This window comes from Oncorhynchus clarkii, chromosome 18, assembly GCF_045791955.1.
Source record: "Oncorhynchus clarkii lewisi isolate Uvic-CL-2024 chromosome 18, UVic_Ocla_1.0, whole genome shotgun sequence".
In the NCBI taxonomy this organism is placed as follows: Eukaryota; Metazoa; Chordata; class Actinopteri; order Salmoniformes; family Salmonidae; genus Oncorhynchus; species Oncorhynchus clarkii.
The window spans coordinates 63468916-63490377 of record NC_092164.1 but is presented as its reverse complement, the minus strand read 5'-3'; the positions used below and the strand labels follow the sequence as shown (position 1 = coordinate 63490377).

Below are 21462 nucleotides of genomic sequence, written 5' to 3'. Positions count from 1 at the left end.
TATCTTCTGTATACCCCCCCTACCTTGTCACAACACAACTGATTGTTTCAAACGAATGAAGATGAAAATAAATTCTACAAATGAACTTTTAACAAGGCACACCTGTTAATTTAAATACATTCCAGGTGACTACCTCATGAAGCTGGTTGAGAGAATGCCAAGAGTGGGCAAAACTGTCATCAAGGCAAAGGGTGGCTACTTTGAAGAATCTCAAATATAAAATATATTTTGATTTGATTTGATTTTTTAACATGTGTTTGGTTATTACATGATTCCATATGTGCTATTTCATAGTTTTGATGTCTTCACTATTATTCTACAATGTAGACAATAGTCAAAATAATGAAAAACCCTGCAATGAGAAGGTGTGTCCATTGTCATTGTAAACAAACACTGTATAGCCTCATAACATGGTTAAAACAATAATTTTATATGATGGGTGTTCAGTCCCCATCCCTCAGCTTTTTACCAAAACAGACATGGGGTGACAGTTTTGTTATTGTTTCATCTGTGGATTTGCCCTTTAAACGGCTGCATATTATCAAGATGTCAAAGTGTCACCAACAAAAGGTAAACAATCGGCCTATAGAAAATGCAGAATATGGCATTAATTTTTCACATGTAAATAGCACTTTTCAGTATGCTCAAAACATGCCATTCCACGAGAGCTGCATTTATATTTCAACTGGAATCAATGAGCCCAATCAGTCCCCAAAGACAAAATCATTAACAACAGAGTAGGGCTGGCTACTAAATCCTTCATTTTGGTGTCATGCTCAGGTAAAACAATTTGGCTAATCTATCCTTCCATATTTCCAAGGACTATTGTTGAAGATCAAGGGGTATAACATTTATTGGAATGACTGAAATTCTGATAGACTTTGGTTTTTAATGTAAAGATATAATTTAATTGTAGTAGAAAGCGATGGGTTAGAAGAAGCCTACATAACCAACCCATAAAGTAAAAATAAACATCCATATGTGGCCAGCTATGTGAACTTTAACATTGATTTATCCTGCAATAGATGTTGTTTAATTGGTAAATATTTTTTTTATCTTCTTCTAATGCCTCTTAAGGGGAAATTAATCTAAAAGTAACGGAATGTAATCAGATTACGTTACAGAGTTTGGGGTAATCCCAAAATTACGTTACTTATTAAAATGATGGACAGGTAACGGATTACATTTATAAAGTAACCCAACCCTGCCTGTTAGTGATGGCTAAAATACCTTTATAGGTGCATGTACATTGTATACATACATAAGACATACATAAGACGTTGAGTCACAATTCACTACATTTTATAAACGCTTTCCTCCAGTGGCCCTTGTCTCTAACGTAGTCAACAGACATGGACATTTAACGTCGTAGCAGGCCGTTCATTATATGACGTCAGTTGTACTCTGCAGCGACTTGACCAATGAGTTAAGAGACATTGTAAATGAGCTGAGGCGCTCATGTAGTAAGATCATTCTCGTTCAGCGGCAACCAGATAAGTATATTGCAGAACCTGGGTGATACGCACGACTGGGTTGAAAATTATTGAAGGAAACATTCGCTTTTTTTTTATTGTCGTTACCATTGACCAAATCTTGATGGCTGTTTTGATCGCAAAATAAAACGTTTCGTTGCGACATTCACATGTGTTCTTTTTGACACGACAAGCGGATATTTTACACTTCCCCGGAGTCAGAGAGAAGACGAGGCGCTCAAAATGAAGTACAAAGTAAGTGACTGTTCACAAAGTCATTGAAATGAGATCTTCAGGAATTCACTGACATGGTTGTTGTAACGGATTTATTAAATTATTGTGTGATTATAAACTGGCAAAACACCAATATTTTATCTCCTTCTCAGACTAGACTTTATGTAGCCTAGGGCTATGTATTGGGGAAAAGTTATAACTATTTTCACCACAAATAAAAACAAGAATGAACCTGAGTTAGTTTCAGTTTAGATTGTAACAATGTTGTAACAACAGTGTTGTAGGCTAACCGCATTTGTGTAACGATGTTACCCAGGGAGACATTTAGCCCACCGCTGCCTTGGGGTGTCAACGCGGGAAGAGGGTGTTCCGTGGTCTGTCAGTTCGTTCTTTGGCCTCCAGTCATAAACAGGGACATTACGATATTAATTACATTGGTTTAAAATATATATGTCCGGTTGCTTTCTCTGTGCGTAGGCTATGCGCTCTTCCAAAGTGGGCGAAGTGGGATTTGAAGTGCTGAAGTGATGCTCGAATCGCATGCGACGCTGAATACTAGCCTACATAAGAATGCTCTCCTCTACCGATTAATTCCCTCTCCTCTTTCCAATAATTCCCTCTCCTCTTCCCAATAATTCTCTCTCCTCTACCGATGAATTCCCTCTCCTCTTCCCAATAATTCCCTCTCCTCTTCCCAATAATTCCCTCTCCTCTTCCCAATAATTCTCTCTCCTCTTCCCAATAATTCTCTCTCCCCTTCCCAATAATTCCCTCTCCTCTTCCCAATAATTCCCTCTCCTCTTCCCAATAATTCTCTCTCCCCTTCCCAATAATTCTCTCTCCTCTTCCCAATAATTATCTCTCCTCTTCCCAATAATTCCCTCTCCTCTTCCCAATAATTCCCTCTCCTCTTCCCAATAATTCCCTCTCCTCTTCCCAATAATTCCCTCTCCTCTTCCCAATAATTCCCTCTCCTCTTCCCAATAATTCTCTCTCCTCTGGCCAATAATTCCCTCTCCTCTTCCCAATAATTCTCTCTCCTCTGCCCAATAATTCTCTCTCCTCTGCCCATGGGTCGATTTATTTCGGAGTAATGAAATACTCATGCGTTGACAGTGAATGCTATACCTTCACGGGTAATAAATAATACATGATTGTATCGAATCAGGTTACTTAGTAGGAGGATATATCGGCACAGTCATTCTGCGTTATCTCTCTGTATCCCCTTGCTGTCCGTTCGACCGTGGCTGTAGCTTTGTTTGGGCAATATATTTAGTTTACACTCAAGGTCTGACGAACAAACAAGACATTCAGTGAAGTTGATTTAACCCATTCTACTCTGTGGGTGTGAGTCCTAGCACTGACTGGCCTGTTGTAACAAGTAAACCTCTTTATACATAATTGTCTCCATGACATAGCATATTCAGGGTTTTTTAAAAGCTGCTTAGATTGCATAATTGAATAGACTTCACTGTTCATGAGATCTGTAAAGAAACAGAGATTGCTCAATCAGGGCCTGGCTATGCCTCAGCATCAGCATAAAATCCTGCCTTGGGGGCATGGAGCTGTCTGTCTCTCAACTCCGAAGTCAAGAAAACCTGGCCTCTTATAGTTTCAGATCTTTCCGTCACCATTAACAAACTCTGTAAGGCATTGATTGGAGCTTATGAAAAGACCCCACTTCCTACTATGGTTTGAGGTTCAGTACTCTTCTCGATTGGAATGCTTTTGTCTACTTCACACTATCAAGGAAATGCAGGGCACTTGGCAAGAGAGCTGGTCATAAGTTCTGGAACCGACTGATGGTGCTGTTTGGAATCCTCCAAAATACTGTACTTACTGAAATAACCACCTCTGTTGTTCTTTATTGGAGTCATGTGCTTGGGTCTGAAGTCTGTGTTATCCGACCATATTAGGAATGTCAGAGCTGTCTGTCATGCAAAGCTGTGATGTAGTTTTCTGGTGTTTCGGTAGTATTAAGGGCCAATGACTTCAGTGTTAAATTACCACAATGCTGTAATACTCGGCTTGGCCTTAATCTTTGGGAAAATAACCCACATCTGGATTAGTATTAGAAGACCCCTCATTAGTATTAGAAGTCCACTTCACACTTCTGAGTGCATGGCGCATGCCGGATTTCCCTAAGGGAAAAGTAATTGCGGCGTCATGTGTGTTTCGTCATGCCTGTGTATTATTCAGCCTTATACTCCAGGGCTCTTTAGGGCTACAGGGTTTGCTATCAGGCCCTGTAGGGGTTGGATCGTTATACTGCCTTCCCATTCCCTCTGACATACCAGACCTGACCTCGTTGGACTCTCTACTACTCTCTACTATCCCACTCCTCTCTACTACACTCTACTACTCTCTACTACTCCACTCCTCTCTCTACTACTCCACTCATCTCTCTACTACTCTCTAATACTCTCTACTACTCCACTCCTCTCTCTACTACTCCACTCATCTCTCTACTACTCTCTAATACTCTCTACTACTCCACTCCTCTCTCTACTACTCCACTCCTATCTCTACTACTCCACTCCTCTCTCTACTACTCCACTCCTATCTCTACTACTCCACTCCTCTCTCTACTACTACACTCCTCTCTCTACTAATCCACTCCTCTCTCTACTACTCTCTAAAACGCTCTACTACTCCACTCCTCTCTCTAGTACTCTCTAATACTCTCTACTACTCCACTCCTATCTCTACTACTTCACTCCTCTCTCTACTACTCCACTCCTCTCTCTACTACTCTCTAAAACACTCTACTACTCCACTCCTCTCTCTACTACTCTTTATTACTCCACTCCTATCTCTACTACTCCACTCCTATCTCTACTACTCCACTCCTCTCTCTACTACTCCACTCCACTCTCTACTACTCTCTATTACTCCTCTCCTCTCTCTACTACTCCACTCCACTCTCTACTACTCTCTATTACTCCTCTCCTTTCTCTACTACTCCTCTCCTCTCTCTACTACTCCACTCCACTCTCTACTACTCTCTATTACTCCTCTCCTCTCTCTACTACTCCACTCCCCTCTCTACTATTCTTTATTACTCCTCTCCTCTCTCTACTACTCCACTCCTTTCTCTAGTACTCTACTGCTCCACTCCTCTCTCTACTACTCCACTCCTCTCTCTACTACTCTCTACTACTCCACTCCACTCTCTACTACTCTCTACTACCCCACTCCTCTCTCTACTACTCCACTCCTTTCTCTACTGCTCTCTACTACTCCACTCCTCTCTCTACTACTCCACTCCTTTCTCTACTACTCTCTAATATTCTCTACTACTCCACTCCACTCTCTAATACTCCACTCCTTTCTCTACTACTCTCTACTACTCCACTCCTCTCTCTACTACCCCACTCTTCTCTCTACTACTCCACTCTTCTCTCTACTGCTCCATCTGTCTCTCTACTACTCCACTCCACTCTCTACTACTCTCTACTACTCCACTCCTCTCTCCACTCCACTCTCTACTACTCCACTCCTCTCTCCACTCCACTCTCTACTACTCTCTACTACTCCACTCCTCTCTCTACTACTCTCTACTACTCTCTACTACTCCACTCCACTCTCTACTACTCTCTACTACTCCACTCCACTCTCTACTACTCTCTACTACTCCACTCCACTCTCTACTACTCTCTACTACCCCACTCCTCTCTCTACTACTCCACTCCTCTCTCAACTACTCCACTCCTTTCTCTACTACTCTCTACTACTTCACTTCTCTCTCTACCACTTCACTCCTCTCTCTACTACTCCACTCCTTTCTCTACTACTCTCTAATACTCTCTACTACTCCACTCTACTCTCTACTACTCCACTCCTTTCTCTACTACTCTCTACTACCCCACTCTTCTCTCAACTACTCCACTCCTCTCTCTACTACTCTACTCTTCTCTCTACTACTCCACTCCTTTCTCTAGTACTCTCTACTACTCCACTCCTCTCTTTACTACTCTCTTCTACTCTCTATTACTCCACTCCACTCTCTACTACTCCACTCCTCTCTCTACTACTCTCTAATACTCTCTACTACTCCACTCTACTCTCTACTACTCCACTCCTTTCTCTACTACTCTCTACTACCCCACTCTTCTCTCAACTACTCCACTCCTCTCTCTACTACTCTCTTCTACTCTATATTACTCCACTCCACTCTCTACTACTCTCTACTACTCTCTACTACTCTATACTACTCCACTCCTCTCTCTACTACTCTCTTATACTCTCTATTACTCCACTCCACTCTCTACTACTCTCTACTACTCTCTATTACTCCACTCCACTCTCTACTACTCTCTACTACTCTCTATTACTCCACTCCACTCTCTACTACTCTCTACTACTCCACTCCTCTCTAATACTCTCTACTACTCTCTATTACTCCACTCCACTCTCTACTACTCTCTACTACTCTATACTACTCCACTCTACTCTCTACTACTCTCTACTACTCCACTCCTCTCTACTACTCTCTACTACACTCTACTACTCTCTACTACTCCACTCCTCTCTCTATTACTCCACTCCACTCTCTACTACTCTCTACTACTCTCTATTACTCCACTCCACTCTCTACTACTCTCTACTACTCCACTCCTCTCTCTAATACTCTCTACTACTCTCTATTACTCCACTCCACTCTCTACTACTCTCTACTACTCTATACTACTCCACTCCACTCTATACTACTCCACTCCTTCCTCTACTACTCTCTACTACTCCACTCCTCTCTCTACTACCCCACTCCTCTCTCTACTACTCCACTCCTCTCTCTACTACTCTACTCCTCTCTCTACTACCCCACTCCTCTCTCTACTACTCCACTCCTCTCTCTACTACTCCACTCCTCTCTCTACTACTCCTCTTCTCTCTCCACTACTCTCTACTACTCTCTACTCTGCCACGTTTGTCTGAGAGGGCTTTGCAATAGCACAGACACCACCACACCATTCAATCTGTGATAACCTATCTTTATTATTCAACGGAACAAAGAAAGGGAAGGTTGGATGTATGCTAGGCTGGGATAGGTCTGGCAGTCAGGGACCTGACCTCTGGATACACTTCACAGGTTGAGTCCCAAATGCCACCCTATGTAGTGCACTACTTTTTTTTACCAGGGTCCATTAGCCTGTGGTCAAAAGTAGTCCACTATATAGATTAAATGACACGCTAATAGCTATCTTCTGTCTGTTCCCGAGTCAGCCATTCTGGTTGACAGTTTACAGCCTTTATCTTCTGACATAGCCCAGTTTAATCCAGTTAAATATTGACAGGAAGTTTTCTGTCCCTTCTATCAGATGCTCTTCCTCTTACTGGAGGTGAATTATTCATAGCGCTGAAGTGTTAAGTATTAAATTCCTCCTGGATTGTTTATGTTTTGCCCTGGGAACACTGAATGCGTACCAAATGACAAACTATTCCCTGGCCTATATAGTCCACTACTTTTCTCAAACATCCCCGGGTCAGATGAAATGGACTCGCTGGCTGCCTGCCGGACTGTCTGGGGTTCACAGATTCATAACACTGGACTGTCTGGGGTTCACAGATTCATAACACTGGACTGTCTGGGGTTCACAGATTCATAACACTGGACTGTCTGGGGTTCACAGATTCATAACACTGGACTGTCTGGGGTTCACAGATTCATAACACTGGACTGTCTGGGGTTCACAGATTCATAAGACTGGACTGTCTGGGGTTCACAGATTCATAAGACTGGACTGTCTGGGGTTCACAGATTCATAACACTGGACTGTCTGGGGTTCACAGATTCATAACACTGGACTGTCTGGGGTTCACAGATTCATAACACTGGACTGTCTGGGGTTCACAGATTCATAAGACTGGACTGTCTGGGGTTCACAGATTCATAACACTGGACTGTCTGGGGTTCACAGATTCATAAGACTGGACTGTCTGGGGTTCACCGATTCATAACACTGGACTGTCTGGGGTTCACAGATTCATAACACTGGACTGTCTGGGGTTCACAGATTCATAACACTGGACTGTCTGGGGTTCACAGATTCATAACACTGAAACAGGGAGGAGAGAGAGAGAGAGGGAGGGAGGGGGGGAGGGGGGCGAGAGGGGGGGGGCTGAGAGGGAGGGAGGGAGAGGGAGAGAGAGAGGGGGGGGGCGAGGGGGGGCGAGAGGGGGGGAGCGAGAGAGAGAGAGGGAGGGAGGGGGAGCGAGGGGGGAGCGAGAGAGGGAGAGGGAGGGAGAGAGAGAGAAAGAGAGAGAGAGAGAGAGAGAGAGGGGGGGGGGGGGGGGGGGCGAGAGGGGGGGAGCGAGAGAGAGAGAGAGAGAGAGAATATCCTGGAGGAGAATGTAAAAGACAGCAGAAGGATAAGATAGGTCATAAGGGGTCATACACTACTCATAAAACAAATGTAGAACTGTTATTATTCAGAAACATACCGTCACATACCACCAGACCATCAAGAAATGAGAAAAATATTGTGATGTGTATATTTTGGTCGTAATGGCTCAGTCCTACACACCCATAGTAGTCCAACATCCACCCCCTTTAAGATGGTTCTTTTGAGACTAACAGTACTTAAACCGTGGTAGAAATAGCTCCACTACCACAGTGAAGAGTGATTAGGTGAACCAAACTTCTTCTTCTGGGGTGTGTTTTCTCTCTTTCTTCTTCTGGGGTGTGTTTTCTCTCTTTCTTCTTCTGAGGTGTGTTTTCTCTCTTTCTTCTTCTGAGGTGTGTTTTCTCTCTTTCTTCTTCTGGGGTGTGTTTTCTCTCTTTCTTCTTCTGGGGTGTGTTTTCTCTCTTTCTTCTTCTGGGGTGTGTTTTCTCTCTTTCTTCTTCTGGGGTGTGTTTTCTCTCTTTCTTCTTCTGGGGTGTGTTTTCTTTCTTTCTTCTTCTGGGGTGTGTTTTCTCTCTTTCTTCTTCTGGGGTGTGTTTTCTCTCTTTCTTCTTCTGGGGTGTGTTTTCTCTCTTTCTTCTTCTGAGGTGTGTTTTCTCTCTTTCTTCTGGGGTGTGTTTTCTCTCTTTCTTCTTCTGGGGTGTGTTTTCTCTCTTTCTTCTTCTGGGGTGTGTTTTCTCTCTTTCTTCTTCTGAGGTGTGTTTTCTCTCTTTCTTCTGGGGTGTGTTTTCTCTCTTTCTTCTTCTGGGGTGTGTTTTCTCTCTTTCTTCTTCTGGGGTGTGTTTTCTCTCTTTCTTGCGGGCTCAGGTGCCAGGCAGCGGTCCAAAGAGAATGGGGGCGGTGGAGAGAGTGAATACATTGTTCTGCAAGCCAGTGATTGAGGACAGAGGGGGGGGGGGGGGGGGGGGGGGGGGAGAAAGAAACTGAAAGAAATAGGAAGTGGGGTAGGCGGAGCGAGGGGAAATAGAGCTGGGTGTGTGAGGTGGGGGTGGGGTGGTTGAGTCCAGGAGCTCCCCATGACTAAAACCCTCCTGGAGGAATGTGTATGGAGAGGTTAGTCAGAAGATGCACTTGATTGTTTCAAGGTTTCCCCTTCTCATTGGCTACGAGAGTTTACCCCAGCTAGGGGGCCCACCAAGAGTTCACAGTCTTTTCAGTGTGTGTGTGTGTGTGTGTGTGTGTGTGTGGCATTGCTCAGAAAGAGCACTTCTCCGTGCAGGCATTTGTATTCTCCAGGAGAAGAACAGGGTTGATTCATGGAGCAGATTTCAGCCATCGTTGAACTATACAATCCTCTCCTTTGTTGCAAGGCCTTTCTCCCACAAATCAACCTTTTACTGAGGGAGCCTGTACCTGTGTAATTACAAAGACATTGTTATGCAGGTACATTGGTATGACACGACCATTGCATCTCAATGTTCTTACTTTCAATATCAAATCATTCTTAGTCCTTTCAATATAAAACCCCACAAAACAGACTCGCTACGTTGTTTTCATGAGCTGGTGAAAAGTTTGGGAGACATTTTAGAGTGTAGTTTGCTCGTACGCTTGCATAAGTGTTTGTGTGTGTGTGTGTGTGTGTGTGTGTGTGTGTGTGTGTGTGTACTCAGTTTCTCTACACCTCTCTGGAGATATTTCTGAATTCTCCCTCTTGTTGCCCCCACTTCATCCTCCCCCGGTCAACAAAATGTTCCACTGTGAGCAGCGTGAAGAGCACATTCCCCTGCTATGAATGAACAACGGTTCCCCACCCCCTGCTGTGGGGAGAGGCAGAATGCATTATGGCCCGCGGCTCCTGAGAGTTCTCTGCCTTACATCAATAACAATACAAAACCAATCATTTCCATGTTTAACCTTAGGAGGAAATCAATCAAACTGATCCTAGATCACTCTGAGATGGTTGGGAATATGGGCCTAGGCCAAAAGTTGTTCACCGTCTAGGGAATAGGGTGCCATTTGGGATTCCGTCCTGATGTCAAACTAAAAGAACCTTGACAGCTGAGAACATGGTGGTCCAGCCAAGAAGTCCCCGTGCTGCTAAGGCATTCTCAAGCTCAGCTTTCACAACAAATGGCCTTGTATGCAAGCAGCTACTGTGCGTTTAGTGCCTGGGAGAGTCAGTGTGGGTGTCTGTGTTAGAGTGAGTATATAGCAGTGTCTACGTTAGTTGCTATTTTGTAAGCCAGCAAATATCTTGTTTTATAATGTCACTCTTTGTGGAGTAAATACTCTTCTTTTTTTCCCCAAAGTGGTCCGTTTATGAATTAAAGATACTACGATGGAGGACGTTTTATATTTTTGTGTTCGGGCAGAACCTCTTTGTGGAGCGTGAAATTGAGAGGACAGTGTGAAGCGAATCTGGTGTGTTTCTATGTAAAGCCATGAAATGTGTTCCTGTAGAGATACCGTAAACACATCGTACATCTCGGCCAATAGCTTTGACGGATTATGTCCCCAAGGGTTACTAGGTTACATTCCCCCCCCCCCCCCCCCGTTCCCCCCCCTTGGCATCTTTTACGCCCCTTATTCCTCTTAATAGAACCCCCTTCTTCCCCAGAGCTGAGACCTCTTTATCTTTGATCCCATGAATACCGTTACATTAGTTGAGAGTCAAAAGTCTTCTGGCCTGGCTTTTAGGTATGTCAAGGACTGTATTACACAATACACTACTATACTGAGTCCTTTTGGAGAAGGCTATTCAATACACTACTATACTGAGCCCTTTTGGAGAAGGCTATTCAATACACTACTATACTGAGTCCTTTTGGAGGCTATTCAATACACTACTATACTGAGTCCTTTTGGAGAAGGCTATTCAATACACTACTATACTGAGTCCCTTTGGAGGCTATTCAATATACTATACTGAGTCCTTTTGGAGGCTATTCAATACACTACTATACTGAGTCCTTTTGGAGGCTATTCAATACACTACTATACTGAGTCCTTTTGGAGAAGGCTATTCAATACACTACTATACTGAGTCCTTTTGGAGGCTATTCAATACACTACTATACTGAGTCCTTTTGGAGGCTATTCAATACACTACTATACTGAGTCCTTTTGGAGAAGGCTATTCAATACACTACTATACTGAGCCCTTTTGGAGAAGGCTATTCAATACACTACTATACTGAGTCCTTTTGGAGGCTATTCAATACACTACTATACTGAGTCCTTTTGGAGAAGGCTATTCAATACACTACTATACTGAGTCCCTTTGGAGGCTATTCAATATACTATACTGAGTCCTTTTGGAGGCTATTCAATACACTACTATACTGAGTCCTTTTGGAGGCTATTCAATACACTACTATACTGAGTCCTTTTGGAGAAGGCTATTCAATACACTACTATACTGAGTCCTTTTGGAGGCTATTCAATACACTACTATACTGAGTCCTTTTGGAGGCTATTCAATACACTACTATACTGAGTCCTTTTGGAGAAGGCTATTCAATACACTACTATACTGAGTCCTTTTGGAGAAGGCTATTCAATACACTACTATACTGAGTCCTTTTGGAGAAGGCTATTCAATACACTACTATACTGAGTCCTTTTGGAGAAGACTATTCAATACACTACTATACTGAGCCCTTTTGGAGAAGGCTATTCAATACACTACTATACTGAGTCCTTTTGGAGGCTATTCAATACACTACTATACTGAGTCCTTTTGGAGGCTATTCAATACACTACTATACTGAGTCCTTTTGGAGAAGGCTATTCAATACACTACTATACTGAGTCCTTTTGGAGGCTATTCAATACACTACTATACTGAGTCCTTTTGGAGAAGGCTATTCAATACACTACTATACTGAGTCCTTTTGGAGGCTATTCAATACACTACTATACTGAGTCCTTTTGGAGGCTATTCAATACACTACTATACTGAGTCCTTTTGGAGAAGGCTATTCAATACACTACTATACTGAGTCCTTTTGGAGGCTATTCAATACACTACTATACTGAGTCCTTTTGGAGAAGGCTATTCAATACACTACTATACTGAGTCCTTTTGGAGGCTATTCAATACACTACTATACTGAGTCCTTTTGGAGGCTATTCAATACACTACTATACTGAGTCCTTTTGGAGGCTATTCAATACACTACTATACTGAGTCCTTTTGGAGAAGGCTATTCAATACACTACTATACTGAGTCCTTTTGGAGGCTATTCAATACACTACTATACTGAGTCCTTTTGGAGGCTATTCAATACACTACTATACTGAGTCCTTTTGGAGAAGGCTATTCAATACACTACTATACTGAGTCCTTTTGGAGAAGGCTATTCAATACACTACTATACTGAGTCCTTTTGGAGAAGGCTATTCAATACACTACTATACTGAGCCCTTTTGGAGAAGACTATTCAATACACTACTATACTGAGTCCTTTTGGAGGCTATTCAATACACTACTATACTGAGTCCTTTTGGAGGCTATTCAATACACTACTATACTGAGTCCTTTTGGAGAAGGCTATTCAATACACTACTATACTGAGTCCTTTTGGAGAAGGCTATTCAATACACTACTATACTGAGTCCTTTTGGAGAAGGCTATTCAATACACTACTATACTGAGTCCTTTTGGAGGCTATTCAATACACTACTATACTGAGTCCTTTTGGAGGCTATTCAATACACTACTATACTGAGTCCTTTTGGAGAAGGCTATTCAATACACTACTATACTGAGTCCTTTTGGAGGCTATTCAATACACTACTATACTGAGTCCTTTTGGAGAAGGCTATTCAATACACTACTATACTGAGTCCTTTTGGAGAAGGCTATTCAATACACTACTATACTGAGCCCTTTTGGAGAAGGCTATTCAATACACTACTATACTGAGTCCTTTTGGAGAAGGCTATTCAATACACTACTATACTGAGCCCTTTTGGAGAAGGCTATTCAATACACTACTATACTGAGTCCTTTTGGAGAAGGCTATTCAATACACTACTATACTGAGTCCTTTTGGAGAAGGCTATTCAATACACTACTATACTGAGTCCTTTTGGAGAAGGCTATTCAATACACTACTATACTGAGTCCTTTTGGAGAAGGCTATTCAATACGCTACTATACTGAGTCCTTTTGGAGGCTATTCAATACACTACTATACTGAGTCCTTTTGGAGAAGACTATTCAATACACTACTATACTGAGTCCTTTTGGAGGCTATTCAATACACTACTATACTGAGTCCTTTTGGAGGAGGCTATTCAATACACTACTATACTGAGTCCTTTTGGAGGAGGCTATTCAATACACTACTATACTGAGTCCTTTTGGAGGAGGCTATTCAATACACTACTATACTGAGTCCTTTTGGAGAAGGCTATTCAATACACTACTATACTGAGTCCTTTTGGAGAAGGCTATTCAATACACTACTATACTGAGTCCTTTTGGAGAAGGCTATTCAATACACTACTATACTGAGTCCTTTTGGAGGAGGCTATTCAATACACTACTATACTGAGTCCTTTTGGAGGAGGCTATTCAATACACTACTATACTGAGCCCTTTTGGAGAAGGCTATTCAATACACTACTATACTGAGTCCTTTTGGAGGCTATTCAATACACTACTATACTGAGCCCTTTTGGAGAAGGCTATTCAATACACAATTCAAATAATATACCCGTGTGTAGCTGTGTTATCTGTGTTATTTTCTGTGGTAGAGGGTTTCAGTTGTCTACGTGGCCAGAAAAGATAAATCAGGCTAGAGTCTGAGTGTGTAAACAGGAACTACTGCTTCAGGCTAAGGAGGAATGGGGTGGAAATGGAGAGGAGAGAGGTGGACATCATGTCATCAATGTGACAATAAAACTAACAAACTGAGGGCTGACCCAAGGGTGCGGACGACATTTGTTTTACGTAATGGGCTTGGAGACGGTCAGACTGTACTCTGTGATTGGGGTCAATGAAGGTCTTTAGATGTTGCGCTATCTGACATTCTGACCTGCCCACAATTTAAAGCTTTCATCTAGACTTTTACTGCTAGTCTTCGTTGAAAGTTGGTTTGGTGGAAGTTGGTGAGGGTGGAATACCTAACCAACACAGTAGACATGGGTACATCCACAAGAGAGGAGAGTCTCAAATGGGAAGGGTTCTATCAACAATATTAGATTTGACCTTTGACATGTGAAATGATCACATGTAAGACTGAAATCGATGACACCTACTTCTGTTCTGAAACCCAACACACAGGGTGGAAGGTACGGGGCAGTCGATACGACTGAGGATATCAGTTTGGTGCTCGCCTACATCTTGTGGAAATGTCACGGTGAAGCTTAGCGCGCGCGTGTGTGGTTTGTACCAACATGCATTGCAGTTAGACACTACATTGCACATCATATCCTGTTGAAGTTACAGTTGCTATGGTGTCACTGTTTACCGGAAGATTTCGGTGATACTATCAATGTGTCCCTGTGTGTAGCGGAATACAGTGAATCATAGATGAGAGGAGGAAGGTGGGTGACAACGAGCTACCCTTATATTTATATACCATTTCCCCTATATAGGTCGCTAACAATAAAACCTCACAAAAGCGTTCAATTTGACTGCTGGGGAGCGAGGAGACCCCCAGCTCTGCTAAAACCATTGACAACTATGTGCTGTTTTCAAGGGATTGTTAAATAAATGTTCAAACTCATTTGGTTTTAATATCATCTCTTGAAGAGCATCGTGAGAACTACACGGTTCCTATTATTCCACATTTCGCTCTGTCTTCAGAGTCGTACAGCAACCAGTAAACATCAATTGATCATGTAGTTGTGAGGGTAGCCAGATCCATTTGGCATGTAGCTAGCTAGCTAAGCAACAAACAAACAAAAAAACGTGTTATTTCACTTCCTTCATCAGAGATTAGGCTTTTGGAAAGAGCTTGACATCGTCCTGGTAAAGTTGTCAGTCGAACTAGTGTCACTACTACAGATGGAAAGCAAATCAAACAATATCTGGGTACATAGCCATCTGGTTTATTCCCTGAAAGCTTGTTATCCAGCTATATTGACATGATCTGTTATTAGGCTACCCTCGCGCATTTGAAATTACATGATCAATTGATGTTAAGCCTACTGATCATGAGAAGTATGCAGTTCGGCCAAGCCTGCTTGCTGTAGGCCTATAACTCTGATGACAGAGCTAAATGTACGCTGTTGTTTTGTATGGAATAGTCTGACATTTGTAGTTCTGGCTCTGCTCTTCAAGAGGTGATGATATCTGACCCACAAGTGTTTTTATTTATTTTTTACAAATCCCTTGAAAATGGTACGCAGTTGTCAATGGTTTTAGCGACGCTGCGGGTCTCCATGCCCCTCCAGAAGGCAAATAGAACGATCTGGATCTTACTGTGGTCTTTTATTGATAACGACTTGTACACAAAATGTATTTAGAGAGCCATCTTTACCACAGTTTGGCTATTGGTTAATCCGTTTCACTTCTGCTTTCCAGCAGAATGTGATCAAAATGACTATTGACTTGAGTTTGTCAGTGATGTTAGCTTCAGCATGGAGTGTGTTATTATGGACTATCTAAATACTGGCTGTACTGTAGTCTGTAGCTGGACTGTAGTGTTGATTTACTACTGTACTGTAGTCTGTAGCTGGACTGTAGCGTTGATTTACTACTGTACTGTAGTCTGTAGCTGGACTGTAGTGTTGATTTACTACTGTACTGTAGTCTGTAGCTGGACTGTAGCGTTGATTTACTACTGTACTGTAGTCTGTAGCTGGACTGTAGCGTTGATTTACTACTGTAGTCTGTAGCTGGACTGTAGTGTTGATTTACTACTGTACTGTAGTCTGTAGCTGGACTGTAGTGTTGATTTACTACTGTAGTCTGTAACTGGACTGTAGTGTTGATTTACTACTGTACTGTAGTCTGTAGCTGGACTGTAGCGTTGATTTACTACTGTACTGTAGTCTGTAGCTGGACTGCAGCATTGATTTACTACTGTACTGTAGTCTGTAGCTGGACTGTAGCGTTGATTTACTACTGTAGTCTGTAGCTGGACTGTAGTGTTGATTTACTACTGTACTGTAGTCTGTAGCTGGACTGTAGTGTTGATTTACTACTGTACTGTAGTCTGTAACTGGACCGCAGCATTGATTTACTACTGTACTGTAGTCTGTAGCTGGACTGTAGCGTTGATTTACTACTGTACTGTAGTCTGTAGCTGGACTGTAGTGTTGATTTACTACTGTACTGTAGTCTGTAGCTGGACTGTAGTGTTGATTTACTACTGTACTGTAGTCTGTAGCTGGACTGTAGTGTTGATTTACTACTGTACTGTAGTCTGTAGCTGGACTGCAGCATTGATTTACTACTGTAGTCTGTAGCTGGACTGTAGTGTTGATTTACTACTGTACTGTAGTCTGTAGCTGGACTGTAGTGTTGATTTACTACTGTACTGTAGTCTGTAGCTGGACTGCAGCATTGATTTACTACTGTACTGTAGTCTGTAGCTGGACTGTAGCGTTGATTTACTACTGTAGTCTGTAGCTGGACTGCAGCATTGATTTACTACTGTACTGTAGTCTGTAGCTGGACTGTAGTGTTGATTTACTACTGTAGTCTGTAGCTGGACTGTAGTGTTGATTTACTACTGTAGTCTGTAGCTGGACTGTAGCGTTGATTTACTACTGTACTGTAGTCTGTAGCTGGACTGTAGCGTTGATTTACTACTGTAGTCTGTAGCTGGACTGCAGCATTGATTTACTACTGTACTGTAGTCTGTAGCTGGACTGTAGCGTTGATTTACTACTGTAGTCTATAGCTGGACTGTAGTGTTGATTTACTACTGTACTGTAGTCTGTAGCTGGACTGTAGCGTTGATTTACTACTGTACTGTAGTCTATAGCTGGACTGTAGTGTTGATTTACTACTGTACTGTAGTCTGTAGCTGGACTGTAGCGTTGATTTACTACTGTAGTCTGTAGCTGGACTGTAGTGTTGATTTACTACTGTACTGTAGTCTGTAACTGGACTGTAGCGTTGATTTACTACTGTAGTCTGTAGCTGGACTGTAGTGTTGATTTACTACTGTACTGTAGTCTGTAGCTGGACTGTAGTGTTGATTTACTACTGTACTGTAGTCTGTAGCTGGACTGCAGTGTTAATTTACTACTGTACTGTAGTCTGTAGCTGGACTGTAGCGTTGATTTACTACTGTAGTCTGTAGCTGGACTGTAGTGTTGATTTACTACTGTACTGTAGTCTGTAACTGGACTGTAGCATTGATTTACTACTGTACTGTAGTCTGTAGCTGGACTGTAGTGTTGATTTACTACTGTACTGTAGTCTGTAGCTGGACTGTAGTGTTGATTTACTACTGTACTGTAGTCTGTAGCTGGACTGTAGTGTTGATTTACTACTGTACTGTAGTCTGTAGCTGGACTGCAGCATTGATTTACTACTGTAGTCTGTAGCTGGACTGTAGTGTTGATTTACTACTGTACTGTAGTCTGTAGCTGGACTGTAGTGTTGATTTACTACTGTAGTCTGTAGCTGGACTGTAGTGTTGATTTACTACTGTAGTCTGTAGCTGGACTGTAGCGTTGATTTACTACTGTACTGTAGTCTGTAGCTGGACTGCAGCATTGATTTACTACTGTAGTCTGTAGCTGGACTGTAGTGTTGATTTACTACTGTACTGTAGTCTGTAGCTGGACTGTAGTGTTGATTTACTACTGTAGTCTGTAGCTGGACTGTAGTGTTGATTTACTACTGTACTGTAGTCTGTAGCTGGACTGTAATGTTGATTTACTACTGTACTGTAGTCTGTAGCTGGACTGTAGTGTTGATTTACTACTGTACTGTAGTCTGTAGCTGGACTGCAGCATTGATTTACTACTGTAGTCTGTAGCTGGACTGTAGTGTTGATTTACTACTGTAGTCTGTAGCTGGACTGTAGTGTTGATTTACTACTGTACTGTAGTCTGTAACTGGACCGCAGCATTGATTTACTACTGTAGTCTGTAGCTGGACTGTAGCGTTGATTTACTACTGTAGTCTGTAGCTGGACTGCAGCATTGATTCACTACTGTACTGTAGTCTGTATACACATGGCATCATAAACTGCAAGGGGATAGAAAATGTGGCATGCTATGATAGATTGTTGCTAATGCCTCCTTACAGACTGGTACTAGGCTACTTTAGACATGAAAAAGTCGACGTTGTGACGTGGTATAGGCCTTACTGGCATTGGGAGAATTGGAGAAACTCAGGACATGGGGTTTCACCCAGTCTGTAATTATGTTATTACATTCACATTGGCCAGCATTTAAAAGGCCTTAGTAATCATAGGATCAGCAGTGTTTTAAAAGGCCTTAGTAATCATAGGATCAGCAGTGTTTTAAAGGTCTTAGTAATCATAGGATCAGCAGTGTTTGAAAGGTCTTAGTAATCAGAGGATCAGCAGTGTTTTAAAGGTCTTAGTAATCAGAGGATCAGCAGTGTTTTAAAAGGCCTTAGTAATCAGAGGATCGGCAGTGTTTTAAAGGTCTTAGTAATCAGAGGATCGGCAGTGTTTTAAAGGTCTTAGTAATCAGAGGATCGGCAGTGTTTTAAAGGTCTTAGTAATCAGAGGATCAGCAGTGTTTTAAAGGTCTTAGTAATCAGAGGATCAGCAGTGTTTTAAAGGTCTTAGTAATCAGAGGATCGGCAGTGTTTTAAAGGTCTTAGTAATCAGAGGATCAGCAGTGTTTTAAAGGTCTTAGTAATCAGAGGATCAGCAGTGTTTTAAAGGTCTTAGTAATCAGAGGATCAGCAGTGTTTTAAAGGTCTTAGTAATCAGAGGATCAGCAGTGTTTTAAAGGTCTTAGTAATCAGAGGATCGGCAGTGTTTTAAAGGTCTTAGTAATCAGAGGATCAGCAGTGTTTTAAGGGTCTTAGTAATCAGAGGATCAGCAGTGTTTTAAAAGGCCTTAGTAATCAGAGGATCAGCAGTGTTTTAAAGGTCTTAGTAATCAGAGGATCAGCAGTGTTTTAAAGGCCTTAGTAATCAGAGGATCGGCAGCAATCTCTAGGCTAGATCCACATTAAGAAATGTACACTGAGCTCTGATCTTCCTTCAGCCCCACAAGCCTGTTCTACCCAGAACCCTTCACACGGCCAATTAATTCGCGCTGCGTCCCATTTGGCACCCATATATACTACAAAAGTAGTGCACTATATAGGGAATAGGGTGCCATTTGGCTGTGATGCTCAGCAACACTCAGAGGAACAGAACAGCCTCAGCAGGCTAGCAACACTCAGAAGAACAGAACAGCCTCAGCTTTAGCAGGCTAGCAGCACACAGGGTAACAGAACAGAACTGCCTTAGCTTTAGCAGGCTAGCAGCACACAGGGTAACAGAACAGAACAGCCTCAGCTTTAGCAGGCTAGCAGCACACAGGGTAACATAACATAACTGCCTTAGCTTTAGCAGGCTAGCAGCACACAGGGTAACAGAACAGAACTGCCTCAGCAGGCTAGCAGAACACAGGATAACAGAACAGAACTGCCTTAGCTTTAGCAGGCTAGCAGCACACAGGGTAACAGAACAGAACTGCCTCTGCAGGCTAGCAGCACACAGGGTAACAGAACAGAACTGCCTTAGCTTTAGCAGGCTAGCAGCACACAGGGTAACAGAACAGAACTGACTTAGCCTTAGCAGGCTAGCAGCACACAGGGTAACAGAACAGAACTGCCTCAGAGGAACAGAACAGAACAGAACACTCAGAGGAACAGACCACTCAGAGGAACAGAACAGAACAGAGGAACAGAACAGAACAGAGGAACAGAACACTCAGAGGAACAGAACAGAACAGAGGAACAGAACACTCAGAGGAACAGAACGAACAGAGGAACAGAACAGAACAGAGGAACAGAACAGAGGAACAGAACACTCAGAGGAACAGAACAGAACAGAGGAACAGAACAGAGGAACAGAACAGAGGAACAGAACACTCAGAGGAACAGAACAGAGGAACAGAACAGAGGAACAGAACAGAACAGAGGAACAGAACACTCAGAGGAACAGAACAGAACAGAGGAACAGAACACTCAGAGGAACAGAACGAACAGAGGAACAGAACAGAACAGAGGAACAGAACAGAGGAACAGAACACTCAGAGGAACAGAACAGAACAGAGGAACAGAACACTCAGAGGAACAGAACAGAACAGAGGAACAGAACAGAGGAACAGAACACTAAGAGGAACAGAACAGAGGAACAGAACAGAGGAACAGAACAGAGGAACAGAACAGAGGAACAGAACAGTGGAACAGAACTCTAAGAGGAACAGAACAGATGAACAGAACACTAAGAGGAACAGAACAGAACAGAGGAACAGAACACTCAGAGGAACAGAACAGAGGAACAGAACACTCAGAGGAACAGAACGAACAGAGGAACAGAACACTCAGAGGAACAGAACAGAACAGAGGAACAGAACACTCAGAGGAACAGAACGAACAGAGGAACAGAACAGAACAGAGGAACAGAACAGAGGAACAGAACAGAGGACCAGAACACTCAGAGGAACAGAACAGAACAGAGGAACAGAACAGAGGAACAGAACACTAAGAGGAACAGAACAGAGGAACAGAACAGAGGAACAGAACAGAGGAACAGAACAGTGGAACAGAACTCTAAGAGGAACAGAACAGAGGAACAGAACACTAAGAGGAACAGAACAGAACAGAGGAACAGAACACTCAGAGGAACAGAACAGAGTAACAGAACACTCAGAGGAACAAGCCGTTCAAAGTTGTCAGGTTCTCATTTCCACCATCATTACTATAATTATTTTCTATATTTACCTACAGTATGGTGAAATGAGGCCAAATGAGGTGTGCTGGTTCACCCTTTCTTATGCAGTATGCACCACCATCACCCCCGGGGCAGGTGTTAAAGATGGGCTGGCCCTAATTTTCACACCAGCCCATTGCGGGGTACCACATCTGCAGATAGTGGGGGGGAGGGGGGGGGGGCTTGGGAGCGGTTTAAATCCTTGTCTCCTTAATTGCAGCTAGGGCTACTACTCTCTCCCGTTGCCTAGGGACATGTTGGCTGAAGCAGAGGGGGAATTTGGACCGTCGTATTTGTGAGCTCATTTACCCAAAGCACCTTCATTAGGCTGATGTGTACTCTGGAGGCAGAGCCAAAGCCACCCAGTGAGCCCTTCCTGAATACTGACTGACTTGGAGCTGGCAGGGAAGGTGGGGCCCCATTCAGTGGTAACATTACGTAAAGGCTTTTTATTTTCAGGTTGGTCAGCAACTAAGCATACGTGTTCCCACAAACAAATGAGTGAACTGTTATTTGTGCTTCGGCGAGACCCTGTT

General features: G+C 42.8%; 1 protein-coding gene across 1 annotated transcript in view; it reads left to right on the top strand.

Moving 5' to 3' along the window:
• Positions 1 to 1435: 1435 nt before the first annotated feature.
• The window catches only part of LOC139373836 (enhancer of filamentation 1-like), a 58019-nt gene continuing 37992 nt past the window's right edge, over positions 1436 to 21462 (top strand). Inside the window, exon 1 of the mRNA XM_071114909.1 lies at positions 1436 to 1727. Coding sequence (XP_070971010.1) covers positions 1716 to 1727 — 12 coding nt within the window. The 5' untranslated portion in view covers positions 1436 to 1715. The remainder of the gene's footprint in view (positions 1728 to 21462) is intronic.